This window comes from Gambusia affinis, linkage group LG05 (assembly GCF_019740435.1).
Source record: "Gambusia affinis linkage group LG05, SWU_Gaff_1.0, whole genome shotgun sequence".
Classification (NCBI taxonomy): Eukaryota; Metazoa; Chordata; class Actinopteri; order Cyprinodontiformes; family Poeciliidae; genus Gambusia; species Gambusia affinis.
Genome location: NC_057872.1, coordinates 17,649,568 through 17,667,769, shown reverse-complemented (window position 1 = coordinate 17,667,769; position 18,202 = coordinate 17,649,568). Strand labels below are relative to the sequence as shown.

The following is an 18,202-nucleotide window of genomic DNA, read 5'->3' as shown; positions in this document are numbered from 1 at the left end:
TCTTCATCAAATTAATGGGCTGTTACTAGACCTCTGCAGAGCGGATGTGGGAATCCAGCCATTTGATTTAGTAGCGCTGGAGACGAAAAGCTGCAAGATGGTCAATCTCTAGGACTGCACTTAGGCACCCCATCTCCGGGAATAAAAATAAAAATAAAATAATAATAATAATAAATAAACAATATATTGAAAGCAGCTGTTTCCAATTTTATTCAAAATATACAAAATATGTACAAAAATAGCTCCTGTAATGTAATCTACTACAATTTGCTAAGAGCAGTGATTTTTAACATGAGTACAATTCATTTTTATCAGACCATTATTCTTTACATCAATTATATATCATCTGCCAACTGCAAATGTTATCACACTGAAACTTGTCTATTCCCACACTAATGTTACTTTTTCAATGTCACAAACAATTTTTTTTTATAAGGGTTTCTTCTTCAGTCCAACAACTGCTATAAACAGAAGGATCTCCACGAAGGCCGGTACGACGCTGCAAACAAAGATAGGGACATCAATGTAAGCCAAGAGCACTGCAGAACCACATGGCTTGCATTCATTCAAAATTAGACTCAAAACTGAACCATTAGTTCACTACAACTCAAAGCCACACCAACCTGCAGCAGGCAAAGATCACCCAATAAGTCCAGCATTCCCACTTCTCAAACACAAAGAAGGACAAGGACACAGATGCACAGCAATGGGCAGCCAGTGCTTGGGGGAAACATTTGTCAGGGAAAAACTCTCCTTCAAACATACATCTGACACACTAACCTGCAAATGGCAAGGATCCACCAGTAGATGTCACAATTCCACTGCTCAAATAGAAAGAAAAGTAGAGCCACTGAGCCACTGGCATGGACTCCTGTTGCTATTGTAGACAAAACGTCAAACAGAAGCAAGATGATAGTCATGGATTTTAACTTGCTCATAAAATGACTGAAAAATATTTAAAGTTGTATTTGTTTTGCTTTATTTCTAAGGAGATGCTTTACTTTATTGTATCCCTGCTGGTTCTAGATTAACCCATCGAGGCAATGAGTTTTACTGGACATAAAATTTTAAAAAGTCACTAATAATCACAAGCTGTGCCAGGTTGAGAGTTGTTGAGAAAATAGAGCAACTAACAGAAGACACATTATTCCAAAAATATATTTACTTATGAGTATGAGTTTTACGACTACAACAAAGGTAAAAGTGGAGCCAACTATCAAAGTAAAGGATACAAAGAAGACTTTGGCTGGAGTTAAACATGGACACTCCTGAAAAGAAACCAGTCAGCTCTATTGCAAACAGACCGAGGGTGACTGCCAGCCCCACCACCAACCTAAAAAAAGAGGAATATATTAAAAGATGTGTATTTAATTGTGTAAAGTTTGTTTGTTTAACTTTTACTTACTTTTTGTCCTCAGTGTCATACTGCTCTTGGGTAAAATCCAAAGGTAAACAAGCTTTCACATTATATTCCTGCAAGGAAAACATTCAAATAAAAATACGTTGAATTAACAAATTGTGCTTTAGTAATAAACTTGCCTTGTCTAAAAGCTAAATGAACATTTCTAAAAAGTAGTTAATACAATGGGGGGATTAAGTTAATGTGCCTCTGTATTTCAAACATTTCTCTCATACCCTGTTTTAAATTCCAACATAAAAGACATTTTGTGACAAGCTGCATTGTTTTTTATTCTCTACAGATTAATTCTGCTTTTTTGTTTGTTTGTTTTTTGTTGTTGTTTTTTTGCTTCAATTTACATTATTTTCATTGCTTTTATATTGGATAGATTTTTACTGTAATATGAAGTTTGTTATTGCTTTAACATTTTTAAAACTATTTATTTCATTTTTTTTATTAAGGATGTTGGTCAATAGAAATACACACAAGCTGATGTGGTTAAATCAGCTACTGTATGTGAGAAAATAGAAAAAATATCTCAGGATGGTCTTAGGAGCTTGAGACAAGGTTAGAGTGCACATTCCCAATATCTCAAATCAATTAAGCATCACTGGGAAGTACAGAATAACTTAATCCACAGAGGCATCACTTCATATGTTAAATAATTTAAAGAATCTGCTGCCACATATCACAGTAGACATGTAATGTGTCCACTCTTAGCAGGGCCCTTTTGCTAGCAAAAAAGGGGCCAACACATTATTAAAAGAGTGGGTGTCATATTATAGATGGCCATTAATTGACGGTGGGACAAAATGCTTCCACTTCTGAGTATATTTATTAAGCAAAAACGTGTTTTGCTCATTCGCTGAAAACCTTTAAAGGAGAATGTGGGTCTATGAACTTGTTCTGTAATGAAATCGAACATGCAATATATATAAACCAATCAAGCCAACAGCACAACAGAACAGCATACACAGATTTTTACTAAGTATTTTAAAAATACTTTGTCAATGCCAAAGGGAAATTAATTCATACTAGATAGTAGTATTTTACATTTTAAAAACATATTTAGCAGTTTTGTTTAGTTTTACTGGTAAGATATACATAATAGATCGTAAATAAAAACAACAACAACAACAAAAAGGTTTCTTACTAACCCTTGACCAAAAGATGGTAATAACGATGACAAGGTGAGCTATGAGGGTGAGAAACCGGGCAGGGACAAGACTGCTGACAGCCGACATACTAGCACTGTTGGCTTCAATTTCTACCGAGTAAAGACGAACAACAGCGAAGCAATAAACACTTACTAGCGCCCGAAAGCCAAAGCTCAAGTTACTAAACACTGCGGAATTCCGTAAAGCTACATTAGCACATTGCTAACATTTGTAGCTAACATTTAATAAGTAAGTAAATTATTAGTTTAAACTCTTGTGGTTCCACAAACAATAGCTATATTTGGTTTACATCTCGGTGATATGAAGTTCTGGTTACAATATCCTTCGTTTACGAAAGAAGCTAACTTAAATTTTTCGCGTGTTTGCTACGCTGACGCTAACAACCGTTGCTACAACAACCACTACATTTGTACGCTCGGTATTACTGACCGGACTTAAAACACATATTTAAACGTTCCGGTGTTCTGCGAAATTCTGTTCCCGTGTTAAAATATGTCCCCTAACCCCCCTAGACTCTGATCGATTTCTCGGTCATATGACTCACATAATCATGTCAAAGCTGTAACTTTCAGTTTAATCGACACCTGGTGTTCAAAACATAAACAAACACAAAACTCTAAAATAAATAAACTTGGTCTTGTGTGGGGTTCTTTTTACACAGGCTTCTGGCAAATCCAGTTCCAATGTAAAATATGACACATAACTGAAAATAAATAAATAAATAAATAAATAAATAAATAAATAAATAAATAAATAAATAAATAAATAATTAAAAATTTTTGATAGCGAATGTTAGTTTGGGCCGAAAATAATATGTTCGAGCAATTATGTTAAATACCTTAAAATATTTCTCTATTATTCTGAGATTTAAGATAACATACTTCAAATGAGAAAAAAAAAAAGAAGCTTTTTGGATACCATTGGACAGGAATAACCAATCATTTTGAGATTTAGGTCGCTCAATCATAACATCACACACAATTATCCTTGAAAATTTGTAAACATTTGCTCTTTAATTGCCAAAGCTATCTGAAAGGAACCAAATATTTCAGCTGTTTGAAATGATCTGCAGCGGATCCATAACATGGGGACAAATTAATTTACCAGCAAGTCTTTAGCTTTTTTTAATGCCTCTCGTTACGAACAACAAATCCTGTATGTTTGGAAACATTTACTCTTTATTTTCAGTGTTGCGTTTAATATTTTGAACAAAAATAGAAAAAAGGAATATTTTAATGTTCTTTATTGAATTGTATGATTCTGTTGCAGTTTGACACAGATTATTTGAAACTGCATTTTAAACATTTATGGGTACATTTAACGATATTGATTCTTGAAAAAGAACAATCATTAGTGTCTTTGTGTATATTTTTAAATAAAGAATATATTTTCTAATTTTAATATTCAGATTTCACTGTATTACCTATACCGACGTATTTATTTTGTTGAATTTGTGCCTCCACCTCTGTTATATGATAGGTGAAGCCAGAGCCCTTTTATGCTTCAAGCCCCCCATCTTTTTTTTTTTTCCCCCATTAGTCAGGCCAGTCCCTCCTCACAGACATACCGAGGGACTCGGCGTGTACAGCACAACATTGTAGCGGTGACGCTCCGTTAAAGGCCTGGACTGTGCATTACCGGCGGAGTAGCCAGGACAACCTGTCGGTGTTTTCTCCAGGAAAACGGGTTGATTTTACCGCAGAGACGCTTTATTTCGAAGCAGGATGGCAGAAGCGGAGTTAGAAACCTTTACCTCAGTCATGGACGCGCTAGTTCGCATCAGTGTGAGTGTGACGCTAATTTCATTAGCAATAGTAGCTACATGTGCAGTTTAATTACATATTACATAGGGCTTTAATACCCTTTCTACCTGTACTTTTAGTTTACCTCTCGAACCATTGAAAGGACCGAAAGGCTACTACATTGACGGAATGTGGGGCATTTCTCTTTTTGACATATTTTCTTGCTTTTCTATGAAACCAAACGTAAAATCGCTGGTATTTTGTCAGAAACATGGTAACACTGGCAGAACGTTTAGAAAAATCCAAACCCAGCTGCCGATTGGATTGGTGTTTGATGGTTATAATTTGCTGAATATGTTGGCAACTAGCGTAAAAGGCTCTGGGCCGCACACAGCGAGAAGGGAGAGATGATGCACGTTGTCATAGAAACGGGAAGCTGCGCTTTGTAGCTGCAGTAGCAGGAAAAAAAGGATACAACAGTGCCAGAGAACCGAGATTAACCATCCCTACCATTTGTAAGCAATCTGTACATTCGTTGACAAAACAATTAACTGAGATTTTAAGTCAATTTGCGGCTGGAAGATTAATTTACATGGTATCATTCCCATAAACTCTAAAAAACAATTATTTTGCTCGAGAGCCAGCCCAGAAGGGAACATCTCTAGCAAGCTGGACTTCTGACAAACATTTCAAGACTGCCAGTTTGCATAGAATGAGTTTAATTTGACTGAGAAGGTTGAAAATTTCAAGCCAATTTGAAATTCTAAGAAGTCAGGAGCTGACTACATGTAGTCACGAAGAAAAAATCCTCGTAATTTGAAAATGAATAGTCATATTTTAGTGTCCGTTCATTTATTTCTCCTGCTTACTGTCTATGGAAATATTCAACGTCATGACACTTGCTTCTCCATCTAACAACCACCTTTCAGATAGCATGATTTGAATAAACAAACAATTGTGTTATATAGATATTAGGTGCAAAATGTTTTCCCAGAAAAGGCAGACAGTTATATCACATTCCTGCTGATCACAGCAATTTACCACAGTAAAACTCTGAACTAGGACCAACGTCTGTCATTTCAGACCAAAATCCTCTGAAGTGGATAGAACTGAAGCAACAAGGCTCATTTGTGGGCATAAGTGACGACTCTTAAAAGCAAGAATTTGCTTGGAAGTGTAGTAAGATTTTTTACATACTTTAGCACATGATAGTGCACTTGGTTTGTTTACCTGCTGCAACAGAGATAGGTTGACGAGGCAGACTTTGATCCCTTTAAACTTTTTTAAAATTGGTGACCTGAAGAATTGCTAGATGGATTTATTTTTTCTTCAAGGATGTCCAAGCACCTTAGACTCGCAAAATACACTTATTTGCTCATTTTATGCTTTGTTTACTCCAAACAATGCATAAAATAAAGCACTGTCTACTTTCCACATAAAGGAGCAAGAATATTGGGGCATTTGTATTCAATCTGTCTACCATTTACTGCTACAGTTATTGAGATCTTCATAAGGATGGAGAAAGAAAATAGTGAATTATTCCACATTGCATTGTCTAAATGTCATCCTTCCTTTGTTATTATCTCTCCTCCTTTCTTTTCTTTCTTCATTGTGTCTTTCTATCATGCATTCCTCCCTTGTGTCATTCATTCTTCCCTTCCTTTCCTTCTCTTGTTCTCCTGCTGTATCTGTCATTCTTTATTTCTTTGTGTCTTCATTTTCCTTTATTCTATTTGTCCTTTCTCACATCTTACTGTGCTTCCTTTTTGTTCCTCTTACTCTCCATATTTTCTTTCTTTCTGCCCTGCCTTTTTTCTTAGTTCTGTTTTTAATATGTGTTTTTTGTTTCCGTCCTTCCATCTGTGTGCCCCTCCCTCTCTTGAAATATCCGCCATAAATTCCTAGTTAAGGAATACATGCTTATATATCTAGAAAGGTCTGGAATTGTGGGGCTTCTGGGGTTCTAGATAACCTACAATCTCCTTTCCTATTGCATGTGTTTGCATCCTCCACATGTTGTTCACAGTTTATTTGTGGCTTGACTCAGCCGTTTTTAAACCAGAACCTTTTCTCATGCTATTCTTTTTCCTCTCTTTCCCTTTCCAGTCCAACATGAAGAGTATGGAGCAGGAGTTGCATTGCCCAGTGTGCGATGAGATGGTGAAGCAGCCCATTCTGCTACCGTGCCAGCACAGCGTGTGTCTGCTGTGTGCGGCGGAGATGCTGGTGCAGAGAGGTTATCCTCCCCCGGATCTCCCTGCGGAGCCCATCTCACCAGGCTCCACGCCCAACTCCCGCTCTCCACGGCAAGCACGCCGACCCGTACCCAGGACCCCTGACCACCTGGAGCGGGTCTTCAGAACAGGTACGGGGGACCATTTGTTAATGTCTGTGTTTGTGTAGAGGATCTTAAAGAGTTTAGAAGGAAGCTTGACTCATGTAACCAAGCGATATCAGCAACTGAGTGAGGAGAGAGTGAAATGTTATGTAAAAATGCTAGAGACGATGATGCATTATGTTGTTCTGGTTGTTGTTCCACTGAACATTATACAGCTTTATTTATTCAACTCAAGGTTTATTCATTCATTTTAGAGAAAAAAAAAACCCACAGAGACTGCAATAAAGGATTTCCACTGTGAAAATGATCTATTCCTATAATTCTGCAAGCTTGTTACTTGTCAGCTTCATAAACCGTCTCCCTTTCACGTTTCCTCTCTGGATGTCTGTCTTTTTCTTTCATCTTCTGTACACCTGTTTTTCTTCCCCCAGTATGTGGGACATACCCAGGGAGAAGGCGGAGGGAAGCAGCCCCTCCCCCCATGCTGTTCCCCTGTCCTTCCTGTCAGCAGGACGTGGAGCTCGGGGACAGAGGACTCACTGACTGCTTCCGTAATCTCACTCTGGAGCGCATCGTTGAGAGGTTTGCATGCACAACAGCTTCAAAAACAGAACCTTGCAAGAGAATCCATCCCTCTTTTACCTCATCACATCTTATCACATTGGAGCTGCACATTTCAATGTATCTTTGGGGTTCGATTTGGTGACAGTAAGACAATGGATAAATGTGAAAGGCAAATCATTTGCAGTTTTTGAATAGATATCAGTGGGAACATCATTTTCTGTGATTACAGTAGAGCTAGTGACTGAAAATGTGTGTATTTTCTACCTACAAAAATGACTTAGCAAAGTCAGATTGGATGGAGAACCTCTGTGAACATCAGGCTTTAAGCTTTGGAACTTGCTCCCAATTAGTTTTGACTGATATTTGTGTGATTCTAACACACAAATATTATTGCATGAAACAATCCATTGTAACTCTGGACATACGTTGATGGCTTACCTTTTGGAAGGTGAATCTTCCCCCTGATTACATTTATTTTCTGTTCCTCTGACAAGTTTACCTGTCTCTGTTGAGAATCATGCTGGCACTGCCATGTGTCACAGTTGGTGATACATATTTGCAATGCTTTTTTTTTTCTTCAAACATGCATGAGTTAAAATCTCACTTTTGCAGTGTCACCTCCATGTTTTACATGTCCTGGTAGATACAGTGAGTCTATTTTCAGGTAAAGAACAGTGAACCATGAGATGGCCAAAGCCTGGAATGTTGTTTTCTAATCTAACTTTGCTTTAAGACTTTGTCTTTGTCTTTGTGCTCTGTTCCTTGGTCTTCATAATTGTGTTTGATCACTAATATTCTCTAGGATTTCTATGAAAAAGTATGCAGAAGTTTGTGGTTGCAATGTGAAAAATTATCTGTATATTTTTGTAAAGCACTAAAGGTTGTTGTTTTAACCTTAAACAACATTCATAAGCAACAAGGTAGGTCAATGAGCAACCAACTAAGGCAATACTGCTGTATAAATGAGACAGGAAATCATTTGCTGGAAGGAGTTTAAATAATGAATTGCTCCTTTAGTCCTGATCAAAGGCTAAGCCAAAGAGCACTTTGCAGTGAAAGCTTAAAAACTGCAGTGCTCTGTGGGACAGCAGACCATAAAACTGTCAGTTCAGCTATTGTTTGTAAACTTTTAGGCATAACTGTGAAGTAAATTGCCACACACAATTTAAAAAAAAAACCCATTTTATTTAATCAGGGTCATCAACTTTTAGTTAGTTTGAATGAGAAAGTCATGGAGGTCAGCTGATTCGCGGGCATCCCGTTGGAGGCTGCAGCTGCTCACCCCTCATCAAGCCGCAAACTGTGATGCTGCATGTTTTACTGCATTAACATGGCGAGTGCTGTCGATGTATCCAGGTCAGCTAGTTAAAATAGTGGTTTGCCAAACGGAAAAGAAAGCAGGACACTCTCACATGAGCTCAGTCTTTCTCAGGTGTGCTGATTTTTCCCTGGATTTTATCATGACCTCATTGTTTGTGTTTAGGTACAGACACACAATGAGTCTGGGCAGTGTAGCGATTATGTGTGGCTTCTGTAAGCCTCCCCAGTCTCTGGAGGCCACTAAAGGCTGTGCTGACTGCAAGTCAAACTTCTGCAATGAATGTTTCAAACTCTACCATCCCTGGGGAACTCCAAGAGCTCAGCATGAACACATTCTACCCACCAACAACTTCAGACCAAAGGTTCGTCTCTTGTTTTTTGTTTTTTTTTCTCGGTCCAGCTTGCAGTGGCTGCATTTCTCATGTCTGACGTGCTTTTAAACCCATTTTTGGATTCTAGGTTTTAACATGCACAGAGCACGAGCAGGAGAGGCTGCAGTGGTACTGCCGTAACTGCCAGCGGTTGCTGTGCCAGCTGTGTAAACTCCGTCGGGTCCATCATGGACACAAAGTTTTACCCATAGCACAAGCCTATCAGGCCCTCAAGGTGAGTGTTTTTAGTCTTTAACTTTGTTTAAGTTTTCTTTTTGGGTGTGTGTGTCTTAACATTTTGCCACTATCACATGTTTTATTTTGGCTTTACAGGACAAGATTAGCAAGGAAGTCAACTTTATCCTGGCCAATCAGGAGACGATTCAGAGTCAGATCGCTCAGCTGGAGGCTGCCATCAAACAGATGGAGGTATCACTTTAGCTCACCAGCTATATTCCTTCAGAAATGTTCTTGCTTTGTTAAAACCAACAACTACTCAACATTAAGCCATTGTTAATCCTTCCAAAACTGTCTCTACCTTAAATTTGCTTTAGTTTATCTTAATTTTATGCCCTTTCAGCTTAGATCTTTATTCTATCCCCATTTATTTGTAGTTCAGCTCACAAGTTCTAGACAACTGGAACTGTGACAAACAAGACTTAATAAGGATCGAGGCTTATTGTTGTCATCTTGCAAACTAAGCAGGACAGTAACTGATGCTAGAGTACATGCCATTGTGTACTTTAATGCACAAAAGAGATCTGTTGCACTCTGCCAGAAAACAACTGAACAAAGGTTACCAAGGTAAAGCAGTAAATACTCAGGAGTGTGTGTCAAGCTGCCCTCATTAGATCTTTTTATGTGATTATGATCTAAAATATATGATCAAATCAGAAATCAGAAATAAAATCAGTCCTCCATGGCTCCTCAGGACAGATCAGAAAATCGGAATCTGAACTAAAGAGAACATGAAAGTTGCTGTTGTGTTTAGAAATAGTGAGCACAATGCCAACCAGTTTTCCTTTAGATGGAGTGCTTATGTACAAAGCCGTCTACGAGGAGCAAAGGTTTCTTTGATCTCGGTTTGTCCTGTCCACTCATGGTACTGTTCCTGTGCTTCTCTGCAGGCTAACAGCACTGTGGCTCTGCACCAGCTGACTCACTGCATCCGAGAGCTTGGAACAGCCGTCGCCGAGCGTCAGGGGACTCTAGCCATTGCCTTGGAGGGATCCCGGAGCAGAAGAGAGGAGGCTCTGTCCGTTCAGGTCTTTGAGAAGCAGGGGCTGATGGAGCAGGCAGGTCTGATGGCCTTCACCCACGAGCTGCTCAAAGAGACAGACGCTCCCTGCTTTGTGCAAGCCGCAAGAGTAACACACAGCAGGTGGCACACAGTTATTTGGGTGAACCAGGAGCTCAGTGGAAGTTATTTGTTTGTTAATGTGGCTCTCTCTTTTTGTTTCTTTTCTGTCTGGTCTCTTAAGGCTGATTAAAGCCATAGAAAACCTGCAGTGTTTCTCTCTTGCTGCTGACACCTCCTTTAGACACTTTCACCTTGATGCATCCAAAGAGGTCAAGCTCATCAACAGCTTGCAATTCATCCAAGGTGGGCTCTCATCTATTTTGTAAAAAAAAAAAAAAAAGAATCATCTGCCCCTAAAATTCCATTAAAAAGGTGAAAAAGATCAACATGATCTCAGTCCCTTTTCTCTCCTCAACAGCCCCTCAGGCTCCAGTCATCGACACTCAGAAAACGTTAGCTTATGACCAGCTGTTTTTATGCTGGCGCCTGCCTCAGGACTCGGCCCCGGCGTGGCACTTTTCTGTTGAATACCAGCGACGAACGGGTGCCACCTGGGGCGGCATCAGCTCCCCAAACTCTTCGACGCCGTGGCTGCGTCTGAATGAAGTGAAGGGGACCAGCGCCGTGGTAGACCGGGTGCAGATGGACAGCGTGTACGTTCTCCGAGTGAGGGGCTGCAACAAGGCTGGGTTTGGAGACTACAGTGAAGAGGTTTACCTCCACACGCCGCCCGCACCAGGTTAGATGTGCACACAGGATCTGGTATTTGTTTCCCAATAAGAACGTCTGCTAAGATGCTTGTTGGTTTTCTCTGTTTCTGTTTTTTGCAGGTTCCAAACTTAAATCCTGATCAGTGCAGTTGCATTTGTCATTCTTTTTTTTTTTTGCTTAAAAATGAGTGAAAACTGAAATCTTAGTTTAGAAAAATGTTGACATTATATTAAACTTTGTGAAACAACCGTGTGGATTAGAGGCTGATGTATTTTGATTCCCACAAAAAGATTTTAGACTGTTGCCATGCTTCACTTACCTGACTAACCCTTGATATTTTCTGTTCTCTCATCTCTTGATTTCTTCCATTCCTACTTTTTTAGTTTCTGCACAAAGACTTCTTTATTTGCTCTGCATTCCAGTGTCATCCCCGCCATAACATCTCTGCTTCTGTCTCTCATGCTGCAGGTCTGTCTTGATGCACTTTCAAATATCTGTTTGTGCTTAAGAGATTTTTTTTCTCTTGATATATTCATCACTTTGTTAAACATTTACTCCATTTTATATTTTGAAACATTATACACAGAGTCAGTGTTGGCTTTATTTCTTTTGTTTTCTACCAAAGTTATTCTAATTTTCCAAATCAAATATGTGCTTTTCTCCTGATCTTTTTTTTTCCAGTTACTTGTAATTAATACTTCTCATAGTTTGTCTGAAATCCTGTAATTTCTTACTTGTTTAGCTTACTTTTCTCTTTCTTTTTACCTCCCCTTTTTCCTGGTTCACCTCTTTTTTTCCTGTCTGTCCAGTTTTGAGTTTTTCCTTGGACTCTCGTTGGGGTTTACATGCTGACCGTTTGGCGCTAGGTAAAGGCCAGACTTATGCCCGAAGTGTGCCTGGCCTCTCCCTTCTACAAGCCGCCGACCGAGCTCTCACCTCTTGTCACTTAACCTCTGACCTCCTTGTGGCCGACTTGGCCGTCACTCATGGCAGACACTACTGGGCGTGCTCTGTGGAGCCTGGGTCCTACCTGGTGAAGGTGAAAAAGATGTTTCGAGTGTGATTTTTTTTAATGTCAGGTTAAATGTGTAAATTTATCATATTTTGTCAGACCTCTTTGTGATATCTTTCTTCTCTCATTTTCAGGTAGGCGTTGGACAGGAGACTAAACTACAAGAGTGGTTCCATCTTCCTCAGGACATGGCGAGCCCACGGTAAACGTTTCATTTTTACCACATCCATGTCGGTGTCTGTAAAATGCAGTCACTTAACTCATGCAATATAGTCAGAGAGTCAAAAAAAATTATGTGGAGGCATTTTCTGGGCTACCAGCTTTGCCCATTCTCCTAAGGTCAATAAGATCCAGAGGTTACCCAGAAGTTGTACTCAAATAAGAAAAACACTACTTTAGTATATTTTTATGCAAGTAAAACTAAAAAGAAAGAAATTTCTTAAGGAAGACTAAAAAAGTATTCGGTAAAATTGCTACTTAAGTACTGAGTAACTGATAACAACATTTGACATAATATTTTACAATAATGTCATCATTGTGCTTTAGCTCCATCCATCTTTTCCATCCTGACCAAGATCCTGTTTGCTGTGTTCCTTAGTCTTCATAATGACTTGGACTCTTGTTTTGTAAGCTGCTCATCTCTGATTGTAATTGGTTAAGAACAAATTAAACTTCATTCACAGATATTGAAAATTAAAAAAAAAAAAAACAATTGTTTTCCAACTCAAAACAATCAATTTTCTTCTGCTTCACAAATATGCTCTACTTTCTGTTAGTCTATCACATAAAATATCAGTCAGATTTGTTGCATTGTAGATGCCAAACCAGACGGACTATTTCGAGACTTAAGTGAAACATTTATGTATTTAAGTTCTCCTGGCCACTAGATGGCAGCACATAGACATAGACAGAAGTTTCTTTGTCTACACATCCTTCCATGAAGAAGTGAGTAACTGAGTGTGGAAAAGTATAAAACTTTGACATTAAAATGTAAGAAGTAGACAGCCAATAACTCTGCTTCCTCATCTACTTTTAGCAGTTCTCAAAACCAAACAAAGGTCTCAGTTATAGTAACATATGTGTGATGGTACCATTTTGTCATGTTTTCTTTCTTATGTGGAGGATGTGTACGTGCGCATTCTAAAAAGAGAATAACTATATTGATCTGTATTTTAAAAGGACTCAGAAAGTGATATTGTAGCTAAGTTTGATCAATCTCCCAATTCTTCTTTCTTCTCCCTCGCTCATCCTGATGGCGTCCTCTCCTCTACCAGTTGTGATCCAGACAGTGGCCATGACAGCGATGCAGAAGACGGCCAGGACTCCCCTCCCTTCTGCTTCCTCACCGTGGGCATGGGTAAGATCCTACTCCCCAAAGGACACGTTCCCTCTCACAGCCAGTGCGAGAGCCACAGCCAGGCAGCATTGCACTCTCAAAGCAGCAACTATAGTAACAAACCTCACTCCCACACTGCTCCCCTACCTCCACGACTTGGAGTCTGTCTGGACTGTGACAAAGGCCAGGTTGCCTTCTATGATGCCCACTCCCTGCGTATGCTATGGGAGGGACACGTGGATTGCTCTGGTCCAGTTTGTCCAGCTTTTTGTTTCATAGGCGGAGGAGCTCTACAGCTGCAAGACCTCGTAGCCAACCGGAGCATAGAGGAGCCTCCGCCACGCAGGGTTACCATTGAAACTCGAGTAAAAAAATTCAAGTAGATAAACAGTGCAAGTCATTAAAACCCAGTTTGTCCAACTTGTAGAGCTAAAAACTATTTATTCTATCTCGTCAAATATGGTTATGTCCTGTGAGTTAACATACAGTCATCATGAGCATGAAAGTCAGAAGCCCCTGCTCTAAAATTGACACTTTCAATCGCGACTGAAATTTTCAAAGAACTGTTCAAAACTGTTTACTGTTTTTTTTTTTTTTTTTAGCAGGGCTGGTGTTAGAATGGGTAATAGTGCTCTATATGTAGAGCTTCAGCGTTGTCTTCTCATTCTAGCCTGCAAAAAATAATCTAACTAAATCAGTAAAGCAGCAAACGTGATGACATTCATGCCCTTCATGATGTGTGTTAACTTTCCTTGTAACTTCCGTCCCTGCAAATATATGGAAAATGGTATTTCAGTGCAATTTTTGAAGTAGACAAGAAATATCTGATATTCTCTTACCTTTACACTTAAAAAAAACCCCACAATTTATCTCTTTTGCTTCTTGTTTCCTAAACGGACAAAAATATCTAATGGACATTGTGGTTGAAGTGGTGTTAGACTATGCAGAAATCTGTTAACCGGGTGAGTCAAACCCCTTTATCATCCTTTAAAACTCTCACACAGAAAAATACAGCTTGCTCTGTGTTATTTCGTCCCAGACTCAAGGGACAGCAAAGGTTGCATATAAGTGTAATTTAGCTTCCTTATGCAGATATTTCACTGTCACCTTGTGAAGATACCTGATATGCTGTATGTCTAATTTTCTGCCTTCGTTTTTTTACCCAGCTTAAGAAATGGTTAATGTGAAATCACCGGGATTAGATAAATGTGAATATTAGGAGTTGCCTCTGCCAGAAGCACACGTATCAGTATCTGGAAAAACCACCTTCTTTTCTCTCTGCATTTCGAAAGAACTTGTGAAGCTGCACAATAACGCTCACGGCTGCCTTTGAGTTTTCAGATTTCCACAGAGATCAAAGTGAAGGATGCTCTGAATGAGTGATGTTCTCTTTATACTGCTTGACTTTTAAACATATGAAAAAACTTTGGATTTTTGATTTTTCACAAACCTTTTGATTGTTCAGCTTGGAACTATGAGTCATTTGCACATACATAATAATGATTACATATTTAAAGAATAATAACGAGGGGCTTAACCAGCTGGAGACTTCAGTTTTGTAACTTTCATCAACTAAAATGTATTTGTTTTCTCTGTATTAAATTACTTATTTGATTACAAAAATAATCTAATGGTATGTTTGGTCAATGAGCAAGTTTTGTTTCCTGCAATATTTTAATGCTATTTTCAAACTGACTGGCTCAGACTGTATTTTAATGATCAATATGGGTGTAAGATGGATGCATGTGAGCTCTGGCTTTAACTTTGATATTCTTCATAAACCCCGTCTCCTTCCGCTGAAAGAGATACTATTACAATAAAATTATGTATACAGATTGGAGTGGATTATGTGTTTGTTGTACAGATGTATTGCACATCTCTCACTTTGAATAGTGTGTTGTTCTGGTTTTGAAGGTTTTATATCTGGTGTGGTTGCTTTGTGGTGCAATTTCAGCTCTCTTCATTTTAGGCATTTTTTAAAATTAATTTTAGGTGTCTTTCTTCACACATACGTTTTTCTTCTTTGAGATTTACATTGCTGATGTTTTTGTCTCAATTAACTATTTTATTTTGGAAATTTTGTTTCATTACAATATTTTGTAAGTCTTGTAATAACTCTATAGCTCTGTGTCAGTGAGGGCCTTTAACATCTTGTCAGTCTACATCAGGGCTCTCAAACTGCTATCCTTAAAGTCTGAGTCCTGAAACTTTTAGATTTGTCGCTTTTCTTATGTCCTCCTCACTATTAATATTAGCCATGTGTGCTGGAATAGAGAGACATCTAAAATTTGCAGGTCTCTGTCCGTCGAGAACTGGAATTTGAGACAGGAGTTTCAGTTTGTTGTATTTTGTCTCTTTCTTTGCTGTATATTTCTGTCTCCCGTGTTTCTTTTGGATCCTTCTGAATCTGTCCTCACGTGTTCTTCTGTTTTGAATGGATTACCTATTGTATGCCAGCACAGCACTCGAATGGCTTTAGATTGTAGCATTCTGAATTTTAAAATTGCCTTGCTGGCAGATTGCTTCCATGTTGTTATGAGAAAAACAATAAAAGACTGAAAACTGCAACACAATGTCAATATTTTTGGCTTTATCTTAAAGCCATAGCCATCAATAAATTGCTTATCTTCCTTTCCCCTGTGCTAAGATGTGTGCACAGATGTAAGTCATAAATCATTTTTTGAGAAATATTCATAATATATTTCATCAAAAAATCTCTGTGTTCATTTAATTTCTGTCCTCAGTGCCCTCTTGCTTATCAAATATTTTATATAGATAAGATTTAAAAAAAACTTTATTGTTCATCGAAATAGAAATTTGGTTTACTTATTCAGTCATATGCGTCCCTCGAACAGCATCACAAATATTCATAATCATAGTTTAAAAAGAAAACCAGTATGTGATCTGCAAGAATGTATTTCTATTTTCTATAAAGACACATTGCCTTTTCTCATTGTTTCACATTTAAACAGATTAAACTCTACCTGGTTTCAGTTATGATTACCCTTTATTGTACACAATGCTGTAATAATTAAGAGAGAGAGATTTTTTTCTACTTACATGAGGTTTATATATTTTCATACCATTTGCAAGAATTGCTGTTGAAACTTTGTGATTTTAGTCAAAACTTACTTCAACTAAATTCTTTACTTTGTGAAAACTTGTATCTATTCCTAATGTAGCTAAATCAGGGTTGTAGGCCACTTTGCTCACACACAGTTTTTCAGTTTCACCACATATTTTAAGATCAGAGCTTCCTGGTTGGCACTATTTACTTTTTGTCCATAAGCCACTTTGTAACTAATTTGGTTGTACACTTTGGGACATTGTGGCCTGTTTTGTGAAGTGCACACGTTTCTTCTGCAGCACAACATCCTGACAACAAGATGGCCACCCGTTTTTCACTGTCAGCATGTGTGCTCACGCTCGCAACCTTTCCACTTTCCTCATCAAGTTTAGCCATGATCCTTATTATGACTGAATATGCAAACCTTAGTTTTAGTTTTCATCTAGCTTAGTTTGCTACTTTTGGACAAAATACTTCTACTCTGAGAGGCCATGTTAGGACAGAACTAGTTTCACTGTGGATAATTACCCTTTGCTTCAGCCAGCGTCTTCTTATTGCTTTTCTTAAAGGACTGATACATTTTGTCACCACAAATATCTTAATATCCTGGATGGTATAATGACTTGGCATTCCCAAACTGTTTGTACTTCCATAAATCTGTATGATCAGATGAAATTGCTCCTTAGGATGAACCAGTCTTATGGAAGTTTACAATCCTCTCCCTGATATATCCAGAGCAGTGACGTGCGGTCAGGGGAGGCAGGTGAGGCAGTGCCTCACCAGCCATCATGGAAAGAAAGAAAATATATAATCATAAAGTAATTTAAATTGATATATTCATCCGGTGGTTTGTACTAAAAAATATTTATTTTTCATGTAGCTTTTATTCTGAATATGAATAAAGAATAGAAATATTTTTTAGCTTATCCCAATTTACTCCAAAAGGGAAAATTTCAATCCAATAAATATTTGATTTTATCTGAGTCTCCTTCCACAGGTTCTGTGAGTTAAATAAAATGGTTTAAACAAATTTAATATGTGAACTTATTTCCAATAATTTAGCTTATGTATATAATGTACAGTGCTTTTTGTCACCAACTGTGTTTGTGTAACGTGTTTTCCTCCTAATGAGCGATTATAAACGGCAGAGAACAGGTTCGAGGTGAGGCAGGCAGTTCTCTTGCCTCATGGCACTCCTCCTGTCATTTCAGAAGTCTGGGAATCCTGCTGACTAGCACACAGCACAGATAAATCAAGTAACCCAGTCTGCTTAATGTCACCTACATAACATAACTCTCCTGCTGGCCATATCTGTTTACCACCTTACTTCTATCTTTCAAGAACTTTACTGGTTTCCCATTACACACTGCAATCACCCAAAAACAATGCTACTCGCTTTTAATCCCATTAACAATGTTTCTCTCCCATATCCGTTGGAATCCTCCTGCACCAACAAGTCCTCATATCCTCTCAGGTACCTCTCTTCCTTTCTCCACATGGTTCAAGTCTTTACTTGACCTCTACAAAAGGTAACGGCTTCAGTTTGTTTTGAACTCTCATTGACCAGACATCAATAAAAACCCTTCAGAATTAAAAAGGGTCATACTGTAGCTTTGACCTTTTTTGGTATTCAGGAGAACAATATAAGACAGAGCCCAGCTTGCCCTTCCTTTAATTAATTTTCCTAATTAATTAACTTGCGGTTTTCAACAGCTGGATTACTATACCTACCCAAAAACCAGAAGTCACAACATGTTTTGCTCAAACTAGCTGAAGGGTGAACTGTTCCCTTGTGTATAAAATCATCCTATGGTGATTGTAAACAAAACGGGTTTAGTAAAACAAACTTTTGTTTATAAGTCAT

At 38.3% G+C, this 18,202-nt stretch overlaps 2 protein-coding genes across 7 annotated transcripts; one reads left to right on the top strand and one right to left on the bottom strand.

Moving 5' to 3' along the window:
- Positions 1–186: 186 nt before the first annotated feature.
- On the bottom strand, positions 187–3,005 carry tmem107l (transmembrane protein 107 like). Of its 2 annotated transcripts, none has more exons than XM_044116775.1 (5): positions 2,557–3,005; positions 1,406–1,473; positions 1,233–1,333; positions 781–877; positions 187–499 (listed from the first exon to the last, which is right to left on the bottom strand). In XM_044116775.1, exons 1-5 carry the CDS (start codon positions 2,641–2,643, stop codon positions 430–432), a joined length of 423 nt encoding a protein of 140 aa, XP_043972710.1. In that variant the 5' UTR covers positions 2,644–3,005; the 3' UTR covers positions 187–429. The 2 variants fall into 2 exon arrangements, with proteins under 2 accessions (XP_043972710.1, XP_043972709.1); XM_044116774.1 differs by lacking the exon at positions 781–877 and adding an exon at positions 624–720 and having other exon boundaries at positions 2,557–3,004.
- A 1,129-nt stretch (positions 3,006–4,134) lies between these two features.
- Positions 4,135–15,833, top strand: trim46a (tripartite motif containing 46a). 5 transcript variants are annotated; one of them, XM_044116767.1, is made up of 12 exons: positions 4,135–4,361; positions 6,426–6,684; positions 7,089–7,239; positions 8,705–8,903; positions 9,001–9,147; positions 9,246–9,341; positions 10,040–10,293; positions 10,394–10,515; positions 10,631–10,951; positions 11,733–11,962; positions 12,070–12,137; positions 13,210–15,833. In XM_044116767.1, the coding sequence occupies exons 1-12, from the start codon at positions 4,302–4,304 to the stop codon at positions 13,652–13,654; spliced, it is 2,352 nt and encodes a 783-aa protein (XP_043972702.1). In that variant the 5' UTR covers positions 4,135–4,301; the 3' UTR covers positions 13,655–15,833. The 5 variants fall into 5 exon arrangements, 4 of the variants coding, with proteins under 4 accessions (XP_043972702.1, XP_043972706.1, XP_043972705.1 ...); XR_006370622.1 differs by lacking the exons at positions 12,070–12,137; positions 13,210–15,833 and adding an exon at positions 11,043–11,391 and having other exon boundaries at positions 4,163–4,361; positions 11,733–11,764; XM_044116771.1 differs by lacking the exons at positions 12,070–12,137; positions 13,210–15,833 and adding an exon at positions 11,307–11,391 and having other exon boundaries at positions 4,163–4,361; positions 11,733–11,870.
- The last annotated feature ends 2,369 nt before the right edge of the window (positions 15,834–18,202 follow it).